The 27,326-nt window shown below is 58.9% G+C and overlaps 1 protein-coding gene across 6 annotated transcripts; it reads right to left on the minus strand.

Annotated features, from left to right (window-relative positions):
- Positions 1-428: 428 nt before the first annotated feature.
- Positions 429-26,808, minus strand: Tmem255b (transmembrane protein 255B). 6 transcript variants are annotated; one of them, XM_048341044.1, is made up of 9 exons: positions 26,714-26,808; positions 17,637-17,776; positions 16,884-16,946; positions 12,606-12,695; positions 9,902-9,982; positions 8,194-8,279; positions 6,366-6,525; positions 5,260-5,406; positions 429-1,539 (listed from the first exon to the last, which is right to left on the minus strand). In XM_048341044.1, the coding sequence occupies exons 1-9, from the start codon at positions 26,790-26,792 to the stop codon at positions 1,372-1,374; spliced, it is 1,014 nt and encodes a 337-aa protein (XP_048197001.1). In that variant the 5' UTR covers positions 26,793-26,808; the 3' UTR covers positions 429-1,371. The 6 variants fall into 6 exon arrangements, with proteins under 6 accessions (XP_048197001.1, XP_048197000.1, XP_048196999.1 ...); XM_048341043.1 differs by having other exon boundaries at positions 17,637-17,779; positions 26,714-26,798; XM_048341042.1 differs by lacking the exon at positions 26,714-26,808 and adding an exon at positions 26,360-26,565 and having other exon boundaries at positions 16,884-16,942.
- Positions 26,809-27,326: the final 518 nt, after the last annotated feature.

Below are 27,326 nucleotides of genomic sequence, written 5' to 3' on the forward strand. Positions count from 1 at the left end.
GAACCTGAAAGCCAGCAGTCAGGCGGCCCGGACCCCCGCGCGAGGCAGCTCCTGGGATGCCACACGTACTGCCATCCTCCTCTGCGGACGCGCCCTGTGGGCCTTGGTGAGAAACCTGCTGTGCTCAGAGCGGGAGGCTGGAGGTACCGGGCGGAAGTCTACTACCGGGCAGCCCAGGGCAGCCGAGGGCGCAGAAGCCGTGCCGTTGCTCCCCAATGGCCCAGGACGGCCGTCGGGAAAGTCCTACACGCGTGCCCGAGCTGGGCCAAGGAAGAGATGGACCACAGGCAGGTCGTCAGGACAGGGGCACATTTATTATATAAAGACACCAAGAAGTGAGCTGTGAGGTCCAGAGCTGGTGTTCAGTTCCTGATGACAGGAAGGGGAGGAGGAGAGCGCCCTGGGACCAGGGGGAAGGACACTGTGGGCTCCGGTGGCCTTTCTCGCCTCCTCTCCTCCCGGCCGGAGAGCTCTGGGGGCGCTGGCCCAGATTTTGGGGTCTGTCCTTGGCAGTTGAAACCTCTCATACACTATGAATTCTGAGGTCTTCATCTCAAAAGAGCAACACTTGGAGGACACCTGGAGGCCTCCCCCCCCACTGCAACCCCGTGGGCTCCTCGACAGGGCTCGGATCCCATTGTTCCCACCTGTCTCGCCAGGTGTGCGTAGCAGAGGAGGGACTTAGGGAGCACTCCGTGTGTGACCCGGGCCGCTTAGGGCAGAATTGGATGCCCAGGGAAACCTCCTTGTAGTCGGGGAGGGTCAGGCCACAGGGGCCAGAGGGCCCACAGGTGAGCAGCAGGAAGAAGAGCAGACTCAGTAGATATGTCACAGCTCAGGCACGGGGCCTCTGGCCAGGTAGGTAGTCTCTGCCCCACGAGTAGCCCTCGCTAGACAGAGCCCATGTGTCTCTAGGGTTATTGAGCAAAGCTTGTTTTTGTTCAGCTAAATATCAGGAAGACACGGCACTAAGCGCAGAGGCTCCGCCTCTTCTTGGAGACATATACTTGTGTAAATGTGCCACTTGCTTCCTTAAAGGATGGCCGTCATGCTGAGAGGTGCAGAGCTGTATTTCCCTCAAACCCTAACACCTGCTCATTGGTGGGGGGCGGGGACCAGGAGGCCATGACCAAGGTGACCTTCCTACTGGCTATGCAGAGCAGAGTCTAGGGCTGTGCTCCGGGATGGCTGGCTCTGCCCGCGCTGGCTGGCGGGCCTGCGGGGGAAGGAAGGAAGGAGGTCTGTCTCCGAGCGCTCGCTGGCCTTGCTAGGAGGCTGACTGCAGACGCAGGAGTTATAGGGGTGACTTTTTCTTTCTTTGCATTACGTATTCATGTTGGCAAATCAAGTGACGCCCCTCTCCCTCTGCTATCAGGGTGTGTAGGGGGGCGGCTTCTCCCCAGGGAGGAAGCAGGCTGGCGTGCGGAGTGGCGGGGCGCTGAGGAGCTGCCCTTGGCTGGACCCGCCCTGGGAGGGGGGCCGCAGGTCCTCCGGCAAAGAGAGGTCAGCGGAGGCGGAGGCAGGCAGGGTGCCGGAGGGCTGCAATTAAACAGAGGCGTCCTTGGTCAGCAGGGGCGCCCAGGCCAGCGCCCCTCGGCCGAGGCCCTCCCGGACCAGCCCTCGCCGGAGCCCTGGGCGGCCCCTCCGCCCGGGCCAACGCCCTGGCCTGCCGGCGCCCACCGGAGCCTCCCGGGGGACGCGGGAGGAGAGGCCCCACGGCTCCCCCGGGGACTCACCTCCCTCGCCCTTGGGCACGGCCCACCTTCTGCCAGGGAAGGTCAGAGGTCAGCCAGGATCCCGGTCTTTTGTGCTCGCCCAATACTTTAAATTTCAAGGAAAAACATGTCCAGGTCAGTGTGATGGTGAATTCTGGGTGGGCTGACCAGACCCGTGTTTGACCCTCTTAAATCTGGCTACCGTCTCTTCCACGAAGGGACCTGATCCAGTCAGTCAGAGGCCCTGAGAGAGTCTGAGGCCCCCAAGCTGGAGAGAATTCTGCCTGGAGACACCTCAGATCTGAGCCAAAACATCACCCTTTTCCTGGTCTGCGGCAGATACGCTGCCTCCTCTGTCGTGAGAGCTAATCATTTAAAATCAACCTAAAGTAAATAAGGAAAATAAGTAGGTGATAAGTAAGTAAGCAAGCAAGCAAGGCCGCCTGTAAAATAACACAGGATCCAGCTCCTCCACGGAACTCCCCGGCAGGCTGCGGGATGTGACTGCCGTGTGGACGTGAGGTCCCGGGCACCCCGCAGGTCCTCGCCGCCTTCACGGAGGCCCCCCCCCCCCGGCAGGAAGCAGGGGCCTCCCTCCCGGAAGCGGCTTCCTCACAAGGCGTCCCCGGAGCAGCGGGCAGCCCCCTTCCTCGGGACGATGCGACCCAAGCGCCCAGCTGGGCTCTGCCTCTTCGCTCTCTGTTTCTCTCTGTCTCTGCGTCTCTCCTCCGACCCCACGAAACCCACGCGTCTTTCTGACTATGGTGGACACAAGAGTCTTTGGAGAACGTTCTCTGAGATTTGCCAGGAAGGCCTGTCCTCTCCTCACAGTCCACTCTGTTCTTCTCTGAAAACGAGTAGACGGCCTCAGAGTAGACGATCCCAGACCCCGGGAACCACCGAGCAGATCACCACCCAGCCTCAGCGTGAACGATCATGACCTCGGAGTGAACCACTGCGAAACAAACAATGGCCCACGAGCCATGGGGCACACCACATGAGCCACAAGGTAACCCTTCGTGACTAAGTCGCCACGAACCACAGAATAAGCCACCAAAGACCTCAGAGCAGACCTTCAGGAACCACAGAAAAACAACCACGAGCCACCCGGTGGACACCATAAGCCACTGAGAAACGACCATGAGCCATGGCGCTAACCACTATGAACCGCATAGCAAACCCCCAAGAATCACAGAGGAGCCCACCACGAGCCAGTTAGCCATTACGCACCATGGAAGAAACCCACATGAACCATCAGGGTAAACACTGCGAATCTCGGAGTAAGCCCCTAAGAGCCACAGAGTGGGCCCTTTGGGGCCACACAGTAAACTCAGAAAACCACCCCAGTGGACGAGGCCCCACGGGGCAGGCCCTGCCTCCCCCCTCCCCCCCGCAAGCAGAGATGGGCAGAGGGCGGGGCCAGCTCAACACACACCAGCAGGGAAATGGAGCAACCCTCACTGGCGTCTGCAGCGTCACATCAGGCAGGCTCCTGGGGACAACTGGCCCTTCACGGTTTTCCTTCGAACTGCTCAAAGCAGCTTCCCACGGCCACCTAGGTCCTGCTGTCCTCTAGGGCTGCTGATGGCTTCCACAAAATCCTTAAACTACTTCCCCTCTGTCTATCTGTCAGCGGAAACAGACGTCTCTTCCGACGCTCTTACGAGCAACCACACGGAGCCTAATCCAATGTGCCTGGTTCCCCAAATCTCATTATCCATGCAACTACACCCCACACGGGCTGGAGTGACAGTCCCCCGACGGGCACCCCCCGCCTCCTCCTTAGGAGAACGCTTCCACGGCCCGACACGCAGTCCCAGCAGCAGGGAGGAGGGAGAACGTGGGAGCAAGCACCGTGAAGTGTGCCAGGTAGTCCCCAGGTCCCCCCGGGCCTGCACCCCCTGTCGGGTGGGAATGGCACCCCGGTGGGGGCAGGCTCTTGGTGAGTGAGCTCTTCCCAGCACAAGAGGAAGACGCGGCGCCTCTCTCGGGTATCTGTGCAGTTCACCCCCGATCCACGGAGCCTCGGTGGTCATACAGCTCTCGGGCACTGTCTCACAAGTGAGGACCCCCCCCCGACTGCCAGGGCTTGGTGCTCCCCTCCTCCCCCAGCTTCGTGAGACCTCCCCTGCTGTTGGCATAGCTCACGGGAGCCCCCCCAGTTTCCCTGAACATCTGACGAACGATGTCCTTGAACCCAAGACCTCCATCCTGCTCGCCCCTCCCATGGAGGTGCAGAAATGCATTCGGAGGTGGGGCACCTGGCTCGGCATGACAGACAGAACCCTGTGCTCTGCGCCTCCTATCGACGCCTCTGTCGGGGAGCCGGCAGACGTCAGACACGCCGCACAGGCAGGCACCTCCTCGCCCGGGAGGAAGACCCAGGCTGCGGCCATCGGGCTTCTCCGTCCGCCCCCAAAGGAGGCCGAGTTCAGTGCGCATTCCTTGTCACAAGTGAGGATCCCAGCAGGGATGGGCAGAGAGCGGGGCCAGCTCAACACCCAGCAGAGCCCAGACGTACGCGTTCAGAGAAGACAGCCACGACTGCCCACTGTACTGAGGACTGCAGTCAACAGGCCACTGGACAGTCTGGGCCTACCCCCCCCAGCACCACTGGACAGTCAGGGCCCACTCCCCCCCCCCCAGCACCACTGGACACTCAGGGCTGACTCCCCCCACAGCACCACTGGACAGTCAGGGCTGACTCCCCCCACAGCACCACTGGACAGTCAGGGCCCCCTCCCCCCCCACACAGCACCACTGGACAGTCAGGGCCTACCCCCCCCCACAGCACCATTGGACAGTCAGGGCCCCCTCCCCCCCCACAGCACCACTGGACAGTCAGGGCCTACCCCCCCAGCACCACTGGACACTCAGGGCTGACTCCCCCCACAGCACCACTGGACAGTCAGGGCCCCCTCCCCCCCACAGCACCACTGGACAGTCAGGGCCTACCCCCCCCCAGCACCACTGGAAAGTCAGGGCCTACCCCCCCCCCAGCACCACTGGACAGTCAGGGCCCACTCCCCCCTCCCCCCCAGCACCACTGGACAGTCAGGGCCGACTCCCCCCCACACCACAGCACCACTGGACAGTCAGGGCCCACTCCCCCCCCCCCACTCCCAGGCTACAGAGCTCCCTGGCACTTGAAGTGTCAAAGGCAGGCATGGAAATGGCAAGGGCGCAGGCCCTGTGACCTCCCTCCAGGATGGTCTCCAGGGTTGGCCACGCTGTGAAGCCTACGAAATCTTCATCTCTGCTAGTAAATTTGGGTGAATTAGGCAAACACACAGCTCCACACAGTTTGTGCTCAGTGCCCTCGGTGCCCCCAGCCTGTCATGGGAGGAACACTGCCATGGACTTCCGGGTCGTGCAGAGAGGGAGGTCTCAGCACGGCAGGACGCCCCTGGGGCCTCAAGCCCTCACCACCTGGCTCAGACAGAGAACAGCTGTGTGCGTAGCCCTCCCCGCCCGAGCCCCATCCCCCTGCCCGCTGCGGACACCGTGAGTCACCACTGCCTTCACCACACTCTGTCCCACCTACCTGAAGAGGCAGAGGGTAGGAGGAGCAGGTTGGCACAGTGGAAGGTGGTGGGCAGAAGCCAGGGTAGGCCAGGATCTGCTGGGCAGGGTTGTAGAGGATCTGAGGAGGAGGGGGCGATGGGCCGTAAGCCAGCTGGGACAGCGGGACCTGCAGCGCAGGGGAGAATGGGTCAGAGCTGAGGCCTCCGGCCCACCCAGGGCAGCGTTCCAGCCTGTGGCCCCGCCCTCTGGGGAGTCCTGTTCAGCCCCCCTTGACTGAGAGCTCTAGTCCTCTCTCAGGTTAGACGGAGCTCCTGCCTAGAGCAGCGGGCGGCCTCAACAGGAGGCCTGCGGCTGCAGACAGCCAACAGCCACAGCCCCCGGAGCACCAGGCCTGGCAACGGAGAAACGTCCTTGGCCACCGCAGACGGGGGCCTGGCTGCACGGCGCAGGCCGGGCCCCGCCTTGCTCGCGGTGCGCTGAGCTTGGTCAGGGAGTTGGGGTACCTGCACCGCACAGGCCGGGCCCCGCCTTGCTCGCGGTGCGCTAGTCAGGGAGTGGGGTCTGCCTTGGCCTCTGCTTCTCATTAAACTGACTTTCTCTTTCTGCCTGCTCTGGGGTTTAAACTCGGTGCTTTGCCCTTCCTCCGCGGGTGCCCCCTGGGCCGTTCCCCCAGCCTGGCTTTTTGCTGGTTAAATGGAGATGGAACCTCACCAGCTTTTCTGCCGGGGCTGACGTCAACGCACGGTCTGGCCGTCAGCCTCCCGAGGAGCGAGGCTCGCGGGTGTGAGCCACGGGGCCCGGGGCTTGCCTGCCTCCTGATGACTGCTCTACTGTGGGGCTTTCCCCGTGCGCCCCCTGGCGCAGGCCCGCGGTGCCCGTCCTCCACGGGGCTCAGGCGGAGGGACGCGCGGCCAGGCTTCCTTCCCAGGTGGGAACCGAGTGCCGAGGGTGGGTGAGGAGGGCGAGGCGGTCATCGTGAGCCTGTCACGTGGTTCCCAACCCCTGCAGTCACGGACGCGCGTGGAGCCCTCAGAGCCGGGCCCTGCTTTGTTTGGAGAGCTGCCAGGGAGGCGCCGAGCCTCACCCGGGGCCAGGAGTTTGGGAGCGCTGGAGAAGGCCACTCACCATGTCCTTGAACGCCCCCAGGACGGCAGCCGTGATGATTCCCGTGCACAGGCCCAGAACGTTCAGCACGGTGGAGACCCAGAGCAGCCGGTACAGGTGGGCCACGTCCTGGCAGCTCTGCACGCCCACAAACTCATAGTAGGCAGGTGAGTGCTCAGTGCTGCAAGAGGGAGGGAAGTCATGGCGTTACCGCTGTAGGGGCCAGCTGGTCCCCCAGAGCAGCCAATCCATGGTCAGGGGACCTCCTGTGTGTTAGGCCGTGGTCAGGTGACCTCCGGTGTGTGAGGGCGTGGTCAGATGACCTCCTGTGTGTTGGGGCTGTGGTCAGATGACCTCCTGTGTGTTGGGGCCGTGGTCAGGTGACCTCCTGTGTGTTGGGGCTGTGGTCAGGTGACCTCCGGTGTGTGAGGGCGTGGTCAGGTGACCTCCTGTGTGTTAGGCTGTGGTCAGGTGACTTCCTGTGTGTTAGGCCGTGGTCAGGTGACCTCCTGTGTGTTGGGGCTGTGGTCAGGTGACCTCCTGTGTGTTGGGGCCGTGGTCAGGTGACCTCCTGTGTGTTGGGGCCGTGGTCAGATGACCTCCTGTGTGTTGGGGCCGTGGTCAGGTGACCTCCTGTGTGTTGGGGCTGTGGTCAGGTGACCTCCGGTGTGTGAGGGCGTGGTCAGGTGACCTCCTGTGTGTTGGGGCGTGGTCAGGTGACCTCCTGTGCGTTGGGGCCGTGGTCAGGTGACCTCCTGTGTGTGAGGGCGTGGTCAGGTGACCTCCTGTGTGTTGGGGCTGTGGTCAGGTGACCTCCTGTGTGTTGGGGCTGTGGTCAGGTGACCTCCTGTGCGTTGGGGCCGTGGTCAGGTGACCTCCTGTGTGTTAGGCCGTGGTCAGGTGACCTCCTGTGTGTTGGGGCCGTGGTCAGGTGACCTCCTGTGTGTGAGGGCGTGGTCAGGTGACCTCCTGTGTGTGAGGGCGTGGTCAGGGGACCTCCTGTGTGTGAGGGCGTGGTCAGGTGACCTCCTGTGTGTGAGGGCGTGGTCAGGTGACCTCCTGTGTGTGAGGGCGTGGTCAGGTGACCTCCTGTGTGTGAGGGCCCATATCTGGCCCATCAGCCACACCTATTGGAGCCTGGTGAGAAGACCACTGGGTGTATTAGGACGGTGGCTGCACACCAGAGCTGTGGTCAGGGGGCAATACCATGTGGGCAGTAGAGAGGAAGGGGAAGAAGTTAGTGTTGCAGGCAAACAAATCTCTACCCAGTGGTGGCCTCTGATCCGGAGGGTCCCAGGGGTCCCCCACAAAGTGGGAGCCAGACTGTGGCCCCTTGGCCCTCGAGGGCCAGGCAGGGCAGACAACTGAATGGCTTCTACTGTTCTTATACCCCTGAGACAAGTCAACATTTTGCACACGTTTCTTTGCATGCTATGATGGGAAAGAGGTTGGAGACCTGGGTTAGAAACTGGGGGTTCCCTGTGCCAGGATGGGCCAGTCGCCACCCCAGTGACCATCTGAAGCACGTGGCAGCGGGGCCCAGGCCAGGCGTAGCTCCTTCCTCAACACGAGCAGCACGTGCTCCCGGGCAGTGGCTGGGCCTCCGATCTCCTCACTTGCAGAATGTGCTCATGTAGACGTCTGGTGGTGACTACAGGGATTCGGGCAGGACAGGATGGCGGCAGCCTCAGGAGGGTCTTCACGGAGGGCAGGTGCTGTGTTTAGGTCTCACCCTGTGGATGCCTGGTGTGCCTGAGTGTGTGTGTGTGTGTGTGTGTGTGAGAGAGAGAGAGAGAGAGAGAGAGAGAGGCCCCTGTGAGCACCCTGAGCAGCTCCTGGGCTGGCTCACCTTCCACAGGCGTAGAGGTCACAGCAGTAGCAAGTGTTGCTCCTCACCTTCAGCTGGCACCTGCCATTCAAGGAGTAGCAGGTGACCTAGGGCAAAATACAGGCAGGCATGTGGTGGCCTGGTCTCTCATTCTTCAGGAGTGGGCTAGGAGAGCTGGGGCTTTCCCTCACCGGGTGTGGGCTAGGAGCCGGAGCTGTCCCTCACCGGGTGTGGGCTAGGAGCCAGGGCTGTCCCTCACCGGGTGTGGGCTAGGGGAGCCGGGGCTGTCCCTCACCGGGTGTGGGCTAGGGGAGCCGGGGCTGTCCCTCACCGGGTGTGGGCTAGGGGAGCCGGAGCTGTCCCTCACCGGGTGTGGGCTAGGAGCCGGAGCAGTTCCTCACCGGGTGTGGGCTAGAAGCCGGGGCTGTCCCTCACTGCGTGTGGGCTAGAAGCCGGAGCTGTCCCTCACCGGGTGTGGGCTAGGAGCCGGAGCTGTCCCTCACCGGGTGTGGGCTAGGAGCCGGAGCTGTCCCTCACCGGGTGTGGGCTAGGAGCCGGAGCAGTTCCTCACCGGGTGTGGGCTAGAAGCCGGGGCTGTCCCTCACTGCGTGTGGGCTAGGAGCCGGAGCTGTCCCTCACCAGGTATGGGCTAGGAGCCGGGGCTGTCCCTCACCAGGTATGGGCTAGGAGAGCTGGGGCTGTCCCTCACCAGGTATGGGCTAGGAGAGCTGGGGTTGTCCCTCACTGCGTGTGGGCTAGGAGCCGGAGCTGTCCCTCACCAGGTATGGGCTAGGAGAGCTGGGGCTGTCCCTCACCGGGTGTGGGCCTGGGGTACCGGGGCCATCCTTCACCGGGTGTGGGCTAGAAGCCGGGGCTGTCCCTCACCGGGTGTGGGCTAGGAGCCGGGGCCGTCCCTCACCGGGTGTGGGCTAGGGGAGCCGGGGCCGTCCCTCACCGGGTGTGGGCTAGGGGAGCCGGGGCTGTCCCTCACCAGGTATGGGCTAGGAGAGCTGGGGCTGTCCCTCACTGCGTGTGGGCTAGGAGCCGGAGCTGTCCCTCACTGGGTGCGGGCTAGGGTTGTCAGAGCCCAGAGCTCCTGAGCCCAGGACACATGGAGGCCTTTTCTCTGGAATGTACAGAGTACTGACAACTCTGTAGGTCTGGTGACCCCAAAGCAAGGTGTCAGGGAATCAGAAACAGGGTGCCTCCAAACCCCTGCCCTCCAGCATTAGGACTCCATTTGAGAGCCCAAGTTTAGTTGCATGGACAAACCCCCACTATATGAGTGTGGGTGGCCCCAGCCCCAGCCCCCCAGGCCTACCCCATGCGTCCCTTTCCATGGCACACTTGTTATTCCTGATCTCACCCGTGAGAGGGTGAGATCCCGCCTCAGCTGTCCCAGGCCGAGGAAAGCTTGTGTGCATGTATATTGTCTTCTGGACAATATACATGTATTATCCCAGTTTTCCACTGCAGTAATTAAGTCAGTAAAAATGCTAATGGGAGAGACCACACAGAAGTGGACAGATGAATTCTGACATTGTGTAGCAAAGAAGCAAGTCTGCAGCTGTGATCCTGAAGACAGGAGTACACTGAAATGTTACAGCTAGGGCAGAAGGCCGTGGGGAGCCTATCTGGTGGTGAAGATCTGTTAAAACTGAAACACACACTGAGCAGACACGGAAACCTGGTGGGGGGCGGGGGGAACCATACTGGTCAGAGGACTCACCTCTGTCTCATAGACATCATACAGGTAGCCCGTCCCACTGGAATAGAACTGACACCTTCCTGTGCTGAGAGGTCTCAGCTCCTAGAGAAAGAAAGAAACAAAACGATCGTCCTCAATCAGCAGGGACTAGAGGCTATTTCAGACACACTTTTCATAGACTTAGAGCCAGGCAGAGGCAGAACTTGCCAGAGTAACTGGACTCTCACATACAGAACAAGGAGCCAAAGGGGGGCCACCAGAGAGGGCCCATCCATCCATCTATCATCATCCACTCTCATCCATCCAGCCATCATTCACCCATCCACCATCCACCCATCCACCCATCCATCCACCCATTCACCCATCCACCCATCCACTCACCCATCCACCCATTCACCATCCACCATCCATGCACCCACCCATCTATCTACCCACCACCCATCTATCCACCCACTTATTCATCCACTCATCCACCATCCACCTATCCATCCACATACCATCCATCCACTTACCCATCCATCCATCCACCCACCATCCAACCATCTAAGCATCCATCTACCCATCATCCATCCACCATCCATCCATCCACCTACCATCTGTCCATCCATCCACCTAGCCAGCCAGCCATCTACTCATCCATCCACCACCCGTCCATCCATCATCCATCCATCATCCATCCACCCATCCACCATCTGTCCATCCATCCATCCATCCATCCACCCACCCTCCCACCCATCCACCATCCATCTACCCACCCTTTCATCATCCATTCATCCATCATCCATCCACCATCCATCCATCCACCCATCCACCATCCACCTACCCACCCCACCCATCCACCATCCACCATCCATCCATCCGTCATCCATCCACCCATTCATCCACCCATCCACCCATCCACCATCCACCATCTGTCCATCCATCCATCCACCCACCCTCCCTCCCATCCACCATCCATCTACCCACCCTTCCATCCATTCATCCACCATCCATCCATCCACCTAGCCAGCCAGCCATCTACTCATCCATCCACCATCCATCCATCCACCCATCCACCAACCATCTACCCACCCCACCCATCCACCATCCATCCATCCGTCATCCATCCATCCACCCATTCATCCACCCATCCACCCATCCACCATCCACCATCTGTCCATCCATCCATCCATCCACCCACCCACTCACCCTCCCTCCCACCCATCCATCCATCCATCCACTCATCCACCCACCATCCACATACCATCCACTCACTCTCCCATCCCCCCGTCCATCCATCCACAGAGTCCTATCCCACCATTTGACCACACATGCATCAATGGCGGTATTCCCCCATCCATCCACTTTACTCCAACACTCACTAAGTAAACAGTGTCATCCATAAGGCAACCACCATAGGTCAAAACTCCAATTGACAAGCAAAGGAGGCAAGCCAGTAAACTGACAAGGTGTTTACAATTGCTGTGGCAAAGACAACAAGAGGCATAGAAGTTATAAAATGGCATGAAATGGTGTAATTTGCAAATGAGTTGGGGCTCCAGTGTCTGTTAGTTGTGTTAGCTTCATTGCTGTGAGTTCTCAAAGCACTGTTATTTCTGACCTAACGGGAGTCCCAAACCGCCAGTGATGCCGGCAGTGGTGAGAACAGTCGCCTGCGGCTCACTCTGGCAGCAGCAGTGGCGTACGTGGTTGGTCTAGGTGGGTCAGCAGGCAGGCAGGAAGGCCATGGCGTATCTGTCCCTGTGGTGTTTTTTCCAGGAGACAGACCCTCAGCCACAAGTGGCACGAGGACAAGCAGGAAGGGTGTGACTTGGAGAGCAGTGGAGGGATGGAGGAGGCCTGGGGCCAGCGGCGGCAGCACAGGGACTTGAGAGCCCGTTTTCAACATTTCCAGAACGCTGTCCGGAGACACTGGGATGTGCAGTTATGGTCACCAAGACCCAGTGATCCGCCCTGGGAGTCTCCAGGGAGAAGTGCATTGACAACCAACCACGTGGTCAGGCCTTGCTGCTGCGGAAGGCTGAGGGCCACCCACCACCGCCTCACAAGGACAAACTGCTACTGTTGCCACCTCTGGCCTGGCCACAGACCTGCAGGGGCGTACGTGCAGGCATCAGGCTGACCAGGGCCAGCATTCTCCTCCCAGAGCAATGCTGGGCACTGCTGCCCCAGGCACACGACTTCCACCCTGTTTGGGAATGACAAAGACAGCTCCCACCTGGGCAGCAGAGGGCGAAGGCTTTCCTACCTGGGTTGGGAGTACTGGGCCCAGGGCCCAGACAGCCATGTGCCCTTGAGGGCAGGCTGTCAGCAAGGAGTGGGTGTTTATCATCTGACCAGGAAGGTCTGTATGTCTGTCCAGGGAGGGCAGGCATCTTGGCACCCACAAGTCTAGGAGAAGTGCACACGTGTGTATTCTCTGCATCTCTCTGTCTCTGTCTCTCTGTCTCTGTCTGTCTGTCTGTCTGTCTCTCTCTCTCTCTCTCACACACACACACACAGCACCCCCGCCTGGCTGCCCATTCCATTTTGTGTCATGCCACGTGTGGGGAGTGCTCGTGACTGGTGTGTGTGGTAGCAGAGGTGTTGGAGTGCAGGAACGACACAGTGAGAGGAGGAACAGCGTTGGCAAACACAAGTGGAAGAACAGCTTGAAGAGGCTCGTGTTGGGCTCTGCAGAGTGGAGTGTTATCTTTTACGTCGATGCTGAGCCCTGGGTACTCACGATGTGACGTGCTGCAAACACACCGTCCACTATGGCACAGCAGAACGCAGCCACCACACCAAAGCTGATGAACACGATGGCTGCCACCAACTAGAAGCAGAACGCAAAGAGGGGTGGACCCTGCCTGACCCAAAGACCTTCCCGAAGTCCCAGCTCGATGCTAGGACGTTGCCTCCCCGCCTCCACACACACGGGTCACTGTTCCAGCCCCAGCTCTGTCCCTGCGACTCAGCCGGAACAAGCCTGGCCCTCCAGACTCTAGCAGGAAGGAGGAAGGGACAGAGGGAGGGAGTAAAAGAAGGAGGGGAGGGGGGAAAGAATTCCTGTATAAACATCACAGGTTCTCCCATATGCTCGCACCTTTGAAAACACACACATAACCCTCTCCTTCTTTGTGACTATTTTCTCCACCCCACGCTGAGTGTGTTTGGTGCTCAGGCCTAGAAGACACGTGGCAGTGCTTGGAGTTAGCCACCACTGGAGAAGGTGCCTCCTAGGGCACTTCATTTTCACATAGGGTAAATGTTGGAAGGGACTGACAGCAGCACAAAGGAATCCAGGGGGCAGGTGCAGTCCCAGAGTGGAGCTCATGGTGCCCAGCACCATGAAAGAGGAACACAGAGAGAGATAGAGGTAGAGAGACAGACAGACAGGGAGCTATAGATATCAAGGAAAACTGAGAAAGGAGAAAGAGGAAGGGATCCCGGGGGAGGAGGAGCCCATATCCCCTTCTGGTGGACAAGTGTTTCTGCCCTACAGCTCCAGAGAGAACAGAGATGAAGGAAGGTGGGGCCTCTCCTCACACCCCTGCATCAGGACGGATGCCAGGCACAGTCTACCCTGGAAGAGGAAACGGAGGGTTCTCATCCATGGGGAGGACTCGGCTGCACCAGCTCCTTGAGGCACGTGGCCATGAGGATTTGTTTTCCAAACCAGCCACACAAATAAGATACGGAGCCAGTCACCTCTGACAAACTTGACGCTGACCACCACACAGGGAGGATGGGCAGAGAACCCAGGTGACACGGGGGGGGGGGGGGGGCAGGCTCTGTGGCAGGCGAGCAAGGGGAGATGCCCTCCCGCCCTGCCAGAGGAAGGAGAGCCACGCCGGGTCCTCCAGGAGGGAGCCTGGGGAAGGGGTGGCCTGGCACAAAGCCCAGCCCTCTGTGGCCTTCCAAATGCCCAGGCTGCCCTGGTCCTCTGGGCTGCAGCCCGGCTGCCTGTCTCTCTGGTGTCCCTGCTGACGTGGACGCGGGCGCTCTCCTGCCTCCCACGAGGCCCTGGCTCCCATGTTACGGGCTCCCCCGGGAACTGGAGTCTCTTGGGATGAGCCGCCACGCACTTTTCTTCTCTCCAGGCCTAACATGGGGCTGGTCAGACGCTGGAGAAGTGGCTGGGAGATGGGGCGGGCATGAGAGGGTGATGCTCGGGCAGCCACAGGCACCCTGGGGCTCCCACCCCTGCTGCAGCCTTCAGAGAGGCGTGGGCAGAGTGGGAAAGGCTACCACCTTCCGTCCCTCCCCTCCAGAGTGTGAAGACCCGCCGGCGGCCCCCTCGGGTCCCAGCCTTTTCTTAGATGGCTCGCTCTGGGCACTGACTGGTGTCCTTGCCCGTGACACGCAGGTCCTCCCAGCGCCGAGCCCCTAAGATCCCAGGAGACGACCCATTTTTGCCCTGCTTGAACAACTGCTCTGCCTCACCAGGCCCAGACCCTGAGAGCCCTTGGGTGGCACCTGTGTTGTAGGAGAAGGTTGAGGGCCCAACGTGCTCCTAAGGTTGGGAAATCACCTGGTGTGGAGACATTGGGTAGAAGAGACAAGCTGGACCTCTCTGCTCCCAGCATTGAAAGGAAGAGGAAAAGCAGTCTCCAGCCCCCAAGTCTGCTGCCCTGGTCCCTTGTGGGAAGTGATCCTCATCTGTAAGTGATTCCCTACAGCCTCAGTGGTCCTACATCGCTGGATTTTACTTTTGGGGAAGAGGCAGGAGGGAAGGGGAGTACTAGGGCTTGAACTTAGGGTCCAGGCATTGTCTCTGAGCTTCTTTTTGCTCAAGGGTAGCACTCTACCACTTGGACCACAGCTCCACTTTCAGCTTTTTGGTGGTTAGTAGGAGATTAGAATTTCACAGACTTTCCTGCCCAGGCTAGCTTCAAACCACAATCATTAGGTCTCAACCCCCTGGGTAGCTAGGATTACAGGCGTGAGCCACTGCCAATCAGCATCAGTGAAATTTAAACCCTATTCCAGCAGAGTCCTAGGGCGCGTGTCTGTGTGTATGCATGAGTTTGTACAAGTGGGCAGGGAAATCAGCACTTAAACGTCTATTTTTTTCCATCCCTAGCCTTGTGGGACCAGCTAGATTTGTGAGCTATTAGTAAAAATGGAAGATTCATGTTTCTGTTTGGGTGAGGAGTGCAATAACTTGTTCATCAGTACAGAAATGTCAGTGCTTCCCTAGGAGACTAACATAATATTGGGCAGAGATAATGGTGAGGCTATTTCTAATGATTAGATTCCATCCCTCAGAGTGGACAGAGCAAAACATGTACAAATGAGATGGTGCCCCGTCTGGGATTTGCTTCAGCAGCTCCTGAAAGGGAGAGGCTGTGGGGGATGGGAGAAGAGCAGCCTCACTCTGACCTGGACCCCACTGGACAACAGGCAGCCCTGTGCTGACCTGGACCCCACTTGTGGACCCCACTCATGGACCCCACTTGCTGACAGGCATCCCTGTGCTGACCTGGGCACCACTCGTGGACCCTACTCAGTGATGGGCAGCCAGCACTGACCATGGGCCCCACCTGCGGACCCTGCTCAGTGCCAGGCAGCCCTGCGCTGACCTGGACCCCACTCGTGGAATCCTCTCGGTGATGGGCATTCTCACACTGACCACAGACCCCACTGGGTGATGGGCAGGGGGTCCATTCCACTGGTGCAATTTTAAAACAAAAAGACATAAAAAAGAGTGTCCATATGTACCCAGAGGCATCTGAGGTGTTCTTGCCCTCTCACCTGCTCAGCTCCTCTGGCACAACTTGAACGTGCTGCCTGATCCACTCAGAGACACCAGCTTCTCAGCAGTACACTGACCTCAGGCCCGGCGACCCAGCCGCTCCCTCCAGCCCTGCTCTGCCCAGCACACTGCTTACTCCAAAGCACCATCTTTCACCCAGGACCACGGCACAGTGGCTGGCCCAGGTTTCAGCTCGATTGAAATGTTTGCTCGCCACTCTCTCCAGAAAGGCACATCCTGGGGAGACCCCCGGGAGCTCATCAGGGCCACGCACAGCCTGCCAGGGGACCCGAGGACCCAGAGGGCACCTTGTGCTCATCCTAAGCTGGACTGCCACCTGGCCACCGCCACCACCTCTGCACCTACGCTCTCCTCCTGCAAGGCAGGCACAGGGGCTATGTCTCCTGACTGGACAGGAAGGGGCGAAACTGCGGTTGCAGAAGACATGACTTCGTAGACAGAGTCCTGAGAAAGCCACGGGAGATCCCACGGGAAACCCCTCAAGACAACCAGAAGCGAGGGGCAGAGTGGCTGCACAGGCAGAATTGGCAGGCAGCAATGGCAGTGAGCATCCCAGGAACAGAGCTCACCACTGAGCCACAACCGGTGGCTCAGGCCTGTAGTCCCCACTGCTCAGGAGGCTGGGATCTGAGGATGGCCAGTCCAAGCCAGCCAGTGCAGGAAAGCTGGAGAGTCCTATCTCCAATTAACCGCCAAAAAGACAAAACGAGAGCTGTAACTCAAGTGGTAGAGCACTCGTTTTGGGCAAAACAGCTTAGAGGCAGTGCCGAAGCCCTGAGTTCAAGCTCCAGGACTGGCACAATAAATAAAACAAAAAATACCCAACTAAATAAATAATGCCTTCCACAATGGTCTCAAAAAGAATAAAACAATGAGGGATGCATTTAACAAAAGCACAAAACCTGCCCTCTAAAACTACAATCATTGACAAGCAAAGAAACTAAAGATATCCAAGTTAGCAGTGAAGTTCCTGAGAAACCGCCCTGGAGTGTGTGGCTCGGGGGCTGCTCTGTCCGCAGCGGCCACCTCGGAACTCCCAGGGTCTGAGACCGTTCCCCTTGCGACGTTTGCCGTTGGAGCCAGAGGCTCCCAGCAATGTGCATTTCTAGCTCTTCTCTTTCCTCGGCTGGATGGGCCGGAATGTTCACCTAGCCACCTAGGTCCAGGGCTGGGCATCACAGGGCCTGGGGTGCAGGGCCAGCACTCCACACCCCCTCCCCCCGGAAGGGAAGCACGCGTTCTCACCATTTGTCTTCTGTTCTCCACTAGGTTGATGCCAATGAGTCCCAGGAAAGCCCCGAAGCCCAGCTGAGAAAAAAAAAAAAGCAAGAATGCTCCAGTCAGCCCTCACCAGCAGGCAGCTGTCCAAGGTGACGCCAATAAAGCACCTTGTCCAGGGCAGAGGCAGTCACACATCAGGGAGAGCTGCTCACTACCTGGAACCTCCTACATGGATCAATCACACGGAAACCCCCCACAAAGAGCCCACCACAGAGCCCCACACACACAGCCCACACACAGAGACACACACACAGAGCCCCCCACAGAGCCCCCCACAGAGCCCCCCCCAGAGTCCCCCCTAGAGATCCCCATGGAGCTCCCTCAGAAGATGTGCTTTCTTGTCTGGGCCCTCATCCCTGCTAAGGGGGCAGGTGGGATGGAGGAGGAACAGGACAGTCTGTCTGCTCTACTGATGTGACTTGGGCTTTCGGTGCCCCGAGAGCACCTCTGTGACTCATGGCAGCTCCGGCCCTCTCCTTGCTCCACTTCCAGGAGCCTGGCAGACACTGGGCTGCCTGTACCCTGCTTTAGGGTCAGTCACCTTTGCCTCACAGCAGACCCTATTCTCAGGTTCTAGGAATCAGGATGTAGAGCCGACTGGGGACATTATCCCACTAATCGCAATGGGGTTTGTGACCCAGGGCAGGGTGGCCTGGGGCTCGTCACCCCACGTGGAGACGCAGAGCCCCTGCATGCCCCCCCTTGCCCAGGACTTACGATGATCCCAGGGTAGTAGCCCCCCACCGTCACATTCTCTGTCCTGGTGGTAGCAGCAAGGCCGATGGTCAGAATGAGGGTGGACACCAGCAGCAGAGACCCCACAAACCACAGGGAGGTCTTCTTCCTCCTGGCAAAGCCTTCTGTGAGGAGGACGAGAGGAGGGCTGTCAGACAGGCGTCCCCCACGGGGTGGCCTTCCCCTCCACTCAGCCCCCGTGTCCTCCTTCTGACCCTCAGGCGCCATCCCCCCACAAAGCCTCTGGGACAGCCCCCTTCCCATGCTGCCTTCTCCTCTGTGCCCAGATCAGGGGCTTGTGGCTGTCTCTGGTGCCCTCTGGAGTCACTGTCCAGCAATGGGCCTCTCCCTCCTGGAGGCCCCTGGCTGCTCCTCGGCTCTGGGCCCCCTTCTCCCACTGTCTTCCTCCTCCCTCTGCCCCTGTGGCTTCTGCTGGACATTTGTCCTTCCTGCCTGCTGTACACAGCAGAGGTGTGGCAGAGGCATGGCCAGCTGGCCACCAAGGTCAGCAGAGCTGGTGCCCTGTCTTCCTTGCCTTCCTCACCTCTGATTCTCCCAACAGCTCCATCCTGGTGACCCACTGGGCAGGAATCCTGCCCCATGTTTTACCAAACAGTTACTACATTCCAGGCCCAGCCAGAACATTGTAAACACAGAAACTGCACCGGTCCTTCTTAAGTGTGCGACCTCAACACTTGCCCAACTCCGCCCCGAGGAGAAGGCCTGGGCCCTAGGCCAGGCTGGACACACGCAACCTGAACCACACTCCTTCCCTCCCAGATCCTGGGAACCACCTGAGGAGCGTCCTGTCTGGATGGGCTGCCCTGCAAGAGGAGGCAGTGACTACGAGGGGACCGCCCGGGTGACCCTTGTCCCTTCCCAGGCTAGTATGGGAGCGGCCGGGCATGACCAACCCAGCTGAAAGGGGAGAGTGAATTCCGTGTCGGCTCAGCTCAGCCAAGGACACCTGTGGCATCTCCCAGGATCGTCTTTAGGCAGAGGCTCCCTGGCTTTTCTCCCTTCATCCTGCCTCCTGCCTGGGCTGTAATGCTGAGAGCCCAGTGGCCATTTCGGGCCATGAGGAACGTGAACAGGGGAACCACACACGAGGGTGGTGGAGCGGAGAGACGCCCCTGTCCCTCCATCCCTCGGCCCATCTTCCCAGGTGGGCGGGGGACAAAGGCGACGCCCAGGGCTCTTCCCCATGGCCCCTTGCTCCCGAACCCACTTGCCGCTCCCGATCAATGCACCGGCACGCCGGAGCTGCAGACTGCAGGTGGGCTGCTGGACCCCAACAGATAGAGTAGGAAGAAGCAGGGTGGCTCCCTCCTCCACGGCGCTGGTCGTTCACATAGTGTGCGTGATGAACGTGTGTGTGTGTGACCATGTGTGTGCGTGCATGTGTGCGAGCATGTCTGCCCTTTTCTGTGAGCACGCGTGCATGTGTGTACGTGTCTACGTTTGCGCGCAGGCTGGATGGGGAGGCGCCTCACGGGAATGCTCACTGTGTCAGCACATGGGGACCTCTCCATGCCCTGGAAGGTTCGTGGCAAAGACTCACACTTCTGTAATCCCACCCGCAAAGCCCAAGGACAAGTCAAGGTTACCACGCCAAGGAGACTGGAACCACTCAGACACAAATTTCATGGAGCTGTGGGTCACCACTCCCAGCCTCACTCCGCCACCCTGACGGCCTTTTTATCCAGCCAGCCCAGCCACGGCGACTCCCCAGGGAGCGGGAGGGTGGGCTGACCCCCCTCCCCGACCCTCCCCCCACCAACACACAGCCACCGCCCTCCTGCCCGTCCTCAGGGCAGCCCCCCCACCCCCCCACTCCCCCCCACCCCCCCACACCAACACACAGCCACCGCCCTCCTGCCGGTCCTCAGGGCCACGAGTCCCTCCCGCTTTTCGCACACCAGGGCCCACTCTCCAGCAGGGCTTCCATGGGCCCCCGGCCCCCTGGACCCTGGTCCCGGTGTGTGGGTGGTGTCAGGAAGGCCCCCCCGCCCCCGGCCAGGCTGCCCTGTCCTTGACGTTGTCTTTGAGGCTGTCTAAGCTGATGTGGCCGCCAGCTCCAACTTCCAGCGTGAAGCTGGCCTTTCCCTGGAGAGCAGGTTTGTTTGCAACATCTGCAAGATCCTCGCACACGCCCAGCCCGGCCTTGGGACCTTCCTTAAACGTCACTCACACTACACACGCGTACACGCAAATGTCACCCACACACTACACACGCGTACACGCAAATGTCACCCACACACTACACACGCGTACACGCAAATGTCACTCACACTACACACGCGTACACGCAAATGTCACCCACACACTACACACGCGTACACGCAAATGTCACCCACACACTACACACAAGTACACGCAAATGTCACCCACACACTACACACGAGTACACGCAAATGTCACTCACTACACACGAGTACACACAAATGTCACTCACACTACACACGAGTACACGCAAATGTCACTCACACTACACACGAGTACACGCAAATGTCACCCACACATTACACACGAGTACACACAAATGTCACACACTACACACGAGTACACACAAATGTCACCCACACACTACACACGAGTACACGCAAATGTCACCCACACACTACACACGAGTACACGCAAATGTCACCCACACACTACACATGAGTACACGCAAATGTCACACACTACACACGAGTACACACAAATGTCACCCACACACTACACACAAGTACACGCAAATGTCACTCACACTACACACGAGTACACGCAAATGTCACTCACACTACACACGAGTACACACAAATGTCACCCACACATTACACACGAGTACACGCAAATGTCACACACTACACATGAGTACACACAAATGTCACCCACACACTACACACGAGTACACGCAAATGTCACCCACACACTACACATGAGTACACACAAATGTCACACACTACACACGAGTACACACAAATGTCACCCACACACTACACACAAGTACACGCAAATGTCACCCACACACTACACACGAGTACACGCAAATGTCACCCACACACTACACACGAGTACACGCAAATGTCACTCACACACTACACACGAGTACACGCAAATGTCACCCACACACTACACACGAGTACACGCAAATGTCACTCACACTACACACGAGTACACGCAAATGTCACCCACACATTACACACGAGTACACGCAAATGTCACACACTACACACGAGTACACACAAATGTCACCCACACACTACACACGAGTACACGCAAATGTCACCCACACACTACACACGCATACACGCAAATGTCACTCACACTACACACGAGTACACGCAAATGTCACTCACACTACACACGAGTACACACAAATGTCACCCACACATTACACACGAGTACACGCAAATGTCACACACTACACACAAGTACACACAAATGTCACCCACACACTACACACAAGTACACGCAAATGTCACCCACACACTACACACGAGTACACGCAAATGTCACCCACACACTACACACGAGTACACGCAAACGTCACTCACACACTACACACGAGTACACGCAAATGTCACCCACACACTACACACGAGTACACGCAAATGTCACCCACACACTACACACACGTACACGCAAATGTCACTCACACACTACACATGAGTACACTTAAATATCACTCGCACACTACAGACGAGTACACGCAAATGTCACTCACACACCACACACGAGTACACGCAAAGTTCCTCCCTCATCACCCCCACCCCCACTCCACACATATACCACACACACGCCCACACATGCAACCCCACTCACACCCCACACACGCACCACACTCACAACACACACGTACCTCGCACACTCATATATACACACATGCAACCCCACTCACACCCCACACACTCACAGCACACACGTACCACGCACACTCACATATACACACGTACCACACATGCATCCTGCACATGCACACTCACATATACACGCATGTACCACACTCGCACCACACATGTATCTCACACGCATACACCACACTCGCACCACACATGTACCATGAACATGCACACTCACACACGCACGCACACGCACACACAGGCCTCACTCAGCCCAGGGCTTCTCCTAGGTTTTCCCTTCCACTCCCTTTCAGGCTGAACTGAGCACCTACTGCGTGCAGGCGGCTCCCTGAGCTAGATGGGTGGTGCCCTGCGGGGCTTTTGTTTGATGTTGTTGTTGTTGTTTGCCAGTCCTGGGCCTTGGACTCAGGGCCTGAGCACTGTCCCTGGCTTCTTTGTGCTCAAGGCTAGCACTCTGCCACTTGAGCCCCAGCGCCACTTCTGGCCGTTTTCTGTCTATGTGGTGCTGGGGAATCGAACCCAGGGCTGCATGTATAGAAGGCAAGCGCTCTACCGCTAGGCCATATCCCCAGCCCCGGAGCTTTTGTTTGAGAGAGAGGAGCCAACACACAGAGACGAGTGTTCGGTGTGGGGCCTAGGAAATGCTCTATTCCATGGAGGAAAATTAAGAAGGCAGAGGCCAGGGGGAGTCCTGGAAGGAGGACGCTCCGTGAGGGCAAGGTGGAGACTTCCCAGGAGACTGGGAGACGGCGGCTGGGCGCCAGCCCTCGGGCAGGGGGTGCACAGTCCTGGGGGCAGGAGAGGCGGGCTTTGAACCCAGACAAACCCTCACTTCCCTAGCTCACTGGGAAATCCGAGAGGCGCCAGCTCAGAGGGCGGAGGAAGGAACGTGGCCCTGGCCTGCGGGGCGGAGAGGGTGAGCCAGCCGGGAGCCCAGGGCGCAGCGTCCCCGGGGACTCAGCCACCGAGGGGCCGTCCTTCCCCGGGGAGCCCCCCGGCCCCCAAAGCCAGCCGGCGCTCGCCCTGCCTCGGTCTGGGCACCCCGCAGGGTGGCCACCTGCAGGGGCAGCAGCCCCTGAGGACCAGGCTGGGCCCGCAGTGGCATCTGGGGGGACTAGGCGGGGTGACGTGACGAGGAGGGGGGGAGCCAGTGGAAGTGAGCGGATGACGTCAGACCACAGGGATCCGGGAGAACGCGGGGGCCTGACAGCCCCCCCCCCCCCCGCGGCCACCGTCTCTCCAGGCTGCTTGGCTGGCGTCACAGCGCAGGTGCCGACCCTGCCCCTCGTGCCCAGGCCACGGCCCGGCCCTGCCCACGGCGAGTCGCAGGGCCAGCCCCGCATGCCCACCCTGCCGGTGCAAGACTGTTCCCATCTGAAGAGGGCGGCCAGCGGCTGGTGGTCGGCCCCGGGCATGGAGGGCACCGGAGGCGCCTGCCACGCACCTGCCGGCCCTGAGGAGGTGCTTTCCAGACCTCCCCCGGCCCCCACGCCCGCCCGCCCGCCCGCCCATCATTCCGCCCACCTCCACACCTCCTGCCTCCTTTCCACAACCGACTCTCAGTTGCCTCAGAATTTCTCCCCAACTTCTGTCACAGGTTTGCACACAAAAACCCAGCCCTGACTGGGGCTAGAAAACACTAGGTAGGTAAGACGAACGCTGCCATGAAGAAAAGGAAGACGTGCATTCTAGGCGAACGATTCTGTTTATTCTGCTCGTAAGAGCAATAGACGCTTTTGTAGAGCATGTTAAGGCTCAGAAAAACACAAAAGGACCAATGACGCGCATGGTGATTCCACTGCTAAATGAATAGGCGTATCTAGGCTCACTGCGCTTTTTAAAGCATTTTCCCATAAGTTGAGACATGTATTATCATCTTTTTTTCCCCCTCATGTAACTTTTGCAGTTTGAAGCCAAGACACGGCTCTGTGGTAGGAAGAGACAGAGTTGTCTCAGGAACAAGAGAGCCCTCAACAGCAGAGTCCCCTCGGCGGCACATAGAGAAGGGCGGATGCGAAGTTACGATGGGTCGCCTTCTGTGTTTTGGAGGCTGGTGAACTGTGGCTTCAGCCATTCACAGGTCCTCACAGAGCCCAGGGCCCTGAGGCACAGGAGAGTTTCATAGACAGCCTGGCCTCCCTCACCAGCCGCCCCCGTCATGCCCCAGGCTCCCAGGTCCCGGAAGCATCCATGCACACCGCTAAGGCCAGCTGCGCTCCTAGACGGGCAGCCGTTCCTCTCTCCCTTTGTCCCTCTTCAGCTGCCCCCTCCCTCAGCGTTCTACTTTCATATTCCCAACTAGTTAGATGTGTTAAGAGAGAGAAGACGTCTACAACTGAACTTGACAGGACTGAGAATTTGGAAAGAAAAAAAATCAGACAAACGCTCTTGTCCTCAGAAGAATTTGCCTTTCTCATCTTCCCAATTAAGTGCTTTGCACACCAATTATGCACAAAGTAGCTAATCGAGGTCCGCCTGGTAGACTGTCCTTTTGGGTCGTTGGAGCTGCCTGGCAGGCCCGGACTCTACGCTGCTCCTTGCTGACCCGCCAGTGTGATGCCAAGTAGGACCGGTGAGATGTAGCCTGGCCACAGAAAGTCCAGATCATTTCTCAAGATGGGTCCATGGTCCCAAGGAGCCGTAATTAACTGTAATTGAGCAGCCATTTCCATAAGGCTTTGCTTTCTCCCCCTCTTTCCCAAGTCTGACTTCCCCCCAAACTGCTACATAACAAAACCAGGAGGCATATCCTGTCCTTCTGCCCACAGTCTGTACTGAGTGCCAAGGCCAGACAGGCCTGGAACCCCGGTACTCCATGGTGCTGGGCAGGAGCCGCTCAGTGAGAGGCTGGCTGAGGACACAGGCGAACATCTTGACTGAGAAAACAGAGAAGGGTCCAGCCTGCAGCACCTTCGGTAAACACAGCACGTGGTGCAGAAGTTAGGAGAGGAAGACAGCCCCAGGCAAGAAGGCGGGACATCTTTGGACCTGCTAGTTAGAGGTGTGCTTAGGTTAGGTTTTGGAGAGAGAAGGGCTTTCACCTGGGAGACATGTTAGAGAAAGGAATCCTGTCCTTGCTTCTGCCACCCTGGGTTCTGCTACCAATGATGGTAGGAGCTGTGCTTTGGGGTTCACTTGCATTGTTTGAGTCGGACTGGCGCTAAGTCTACCTGCAGGTACCGTGTGGGTGAGTGAACAGACTCGAGGCCCCTGGTGGGGAAATGGAAAAGAAGATGGCCTCAGAGACTGCTAAGAGTCCTGAAGCCAAGCTCCTGTGCGCATTCCCCCGGCTGGCGTTAGCTCTGGGAAGACCAACCAGCCATCGTGAGCCAGGGTTTCTCCACGGGAGCTCTGGGAAGTTTTGCCACCGAGCAGTGACAGCGCCTCTAGGCTATCTGCCCCGGGCTCTAATCGGACTCAGGTACACCAGAAAGCCCCGGGGTATCACCTGGCCGTGGGGATAGAAAGCAGACTGCTGCCGCCCCAGACCACCTTCTGCCTTTAGTAGAGCCGGGAGGAAGGCATCACACCCGGAGGCAGCTGGGCGGGGCAGGACGCCCCATCCTCCGTGCCCTCAGCCGGCCTTGCTGCCCCACGGGGCGGGGCATCACCCAGCAGCCAGGGGCGGCAGGGGAGTCCGTGGGCGTCCCGGTGACTGGGGAGGACGGATGGCTTGAGACCCGAGGGTCAGAGCCAGACTCCCCTTGCCACAACGCGTACCACATGGGTAGGCCGGCTGCAGGGGCAGAGTGGTACCCAGATAGTGACCGACAGGGCAGGGAAAACCCACGTCACTGCCCAGAGTCCTGAGCAAAGGAGCACCAAGCATAAAATACGCGCAACCCCACCCAGCACACTTATCCATTCTCTTTGAATAAAAGCCCCGCTCCTAACATTTTGTTTTGGGCTTGTTTTGTTTTGTTTTGGGCTTCAAGTTCCTTATTTTCACACCATCCAACCTTCCTTGTATGATAACAATAACCAGCTAGTAAATCATAGGTTATTATTAGACACTAATAAGGTCATGAAGACACTCGTGTATCACTTTGACCCCAGAGCCTTTAGAAGGAGAGCACAGGATGGTTTCTTTTAGAAGGAAGCCAGATTCCTTAATTATTTAACCACGACAGCCAGTCTGGTTTATAAAGAGACTTCAAAAGTCCGTAAGAAGTACAATTGCATCGCCTGTAGAGGAGAGGGGCTGCACCCTCGTCTTTTCTTTTGTAAAATACCCCTTGCCCTCTGCCCTTTAGGAAAAACCTGGTCACCTCCTGCCGGAGCACCAGAGCCGACTGGAAGCAGGGCCTGCAGCCAGGTTCCGGCTTCCTGTTTTCTCCCTGGCCGGATTTGGGAAATTGAACGATTAGAGGTTCGGTGAGCGCCGAGGGGTACAGGGTGTGCTGGAATCAGCCGCCCTGGAACTGCAGGGAGCACCCCCTCGCCTTCCAGAAGGAAGGGGCTGCCTGGTCCTCTGAGACAAACGCTTCCCAGAACTCTAGGGAGATGGGACAAGTTGTGCTGTTTGGGCTGGCCCATTGACGAGCATCCGTCTGCTCTTCATAATAAACAGGGGAGGCAGAGAGATTGAGGGACAGACAGACGACAGGAGGAGAGGAATGGATGGCGGGTAGACGGGCGGGTGGGTGAGTGATGGATGGATAGGAGATGGACAATGGACAGACAGATGAGTAGTCTGTGCCAGAACAAAATAACAATGACAGGTTCAAAGAGGTGGGAAGAACCAGACTCCCGGTGTCTCCAGTACCCCCGTTCTGGGCGGGTTGGGAGTCTGCTCCTGGCCTCCAGCCCACATTCGGCCTGCCAGAGCGGGAGACACAGGAGCCTGGAACCCCTACTCACCTGCGGTGTCCAGCAGAGCCAGGGGCCCCGGCACGGGTGGCGGGAGTGGCTGCATCCCTGGGGCAGAGCCACGGAGCAGTGCCCACCGCAGCGTCTCCTCCTCCCTCGGCCGTGTGACCTGTGACCATGTGACCACGACCATCCAGTCCCCCATGGGGGCCCCAGGAGCAGCTGCCAGCAGCACCACCCGGGCTCCCCCTCCAGCTCCTCTCTCCTCCTCACCCCCCACCTCTGCCCTCCTCTCCCTCCCCCGTTCTCGCCTTCCTCCCTTCCCCGCCCGCCTCCCGGGTTCCCAAGCCTCTGCCCCGCCTCCCCTCCTTTGTCCCTCCTCCCCTCCTCCCTGCCCCTCCTTACCCTTCTCTTCCCTCTGCCCAGCCCTCTGGCCACCTGCTTCCTGGAAATGAGTGCTGAGAGAGGAACTGGAGTCCAGCATTTGCCTCTTCTGGGGCGGAAGACAGGCCCAGGGAGGAACACAGTTGGGGCGGGCCTTGTCATCCGACCCGCACCCTCCACACCCCTCCCAGCCGGCCCGCGGCAGCCGCTCCGCTCCGCTGCTCTGGTAGCAGCGAGGAGGCCCCAGGGCTGCAGACAGGTGCCTGCTCCATCTGGGCTGCTGCTGAGTTGGTTGGGCTGGGTTCATCCCCTGCCAACAGCACTAGGACTCTTTGGTTCTGAGGGCCGTGCACAGCACTGAAGCCCAGTGGTGTTGCACACAAGCGTTCCAGGCCACTTTGCACCACCAGGTGTGGGTCTGTCGCTGCCACGTACCACGTCTACAGCATTGCAGTTGGTCTTCTGGAATCTGCTCTGGGAGGAGACAGTTCACCTGACAGGGGCCTTGCTTAGCAATAGAGAAAAAGTAAACGCTGGCCTGGGGGCATTCGTTTATTTTTAGTCTTTTGCTTTTTTATTATCTTTAAGTAGTTGTACAAAAAAGGTCTCGATTCAGCGTGTCAACTTATGAGTG

The sequence above is a fragment of the Perognathus longimembris genome, chromosome 3, assembly GCF_023159225.1.
Source record: "Perognathus longimembris pacificus isolate PPM17 chromosome 3, ASM2315922v1, whole genome shotgun sequence".
NCBI classification, from domain to species: Eukaryota; Metazoa; Chordata; class Mammalia; order Rodentia; family Heteromyidae; genus Perognathus; species Perognathus longimembris.

Bases quoted from the DNA above. Each gene is read 5' to 3' on its own strand.
- Tmem255b (XM_048341038.1), bottom strand. From the start codon at position 26,513: ATGGGGGACTGGATGGTCGTGGTCACATGGTCACAGGTCACACGGCCG. The intron at 6,526-8,193 runs GTGAGCCAGCCC...TCCCTCTTGCAG, and splicing joins GACCTCTACGCCTGTGGAAG to CACTGAGCACTCACCTGCCT. The intron at 1,540-5,259 runs GTAGGTGGGACA...GTTTAATTGCAG, and splicing joins CCTACCCTCTGCCTCTTCAG to CCCTCCGGCACCCTGCCTGC.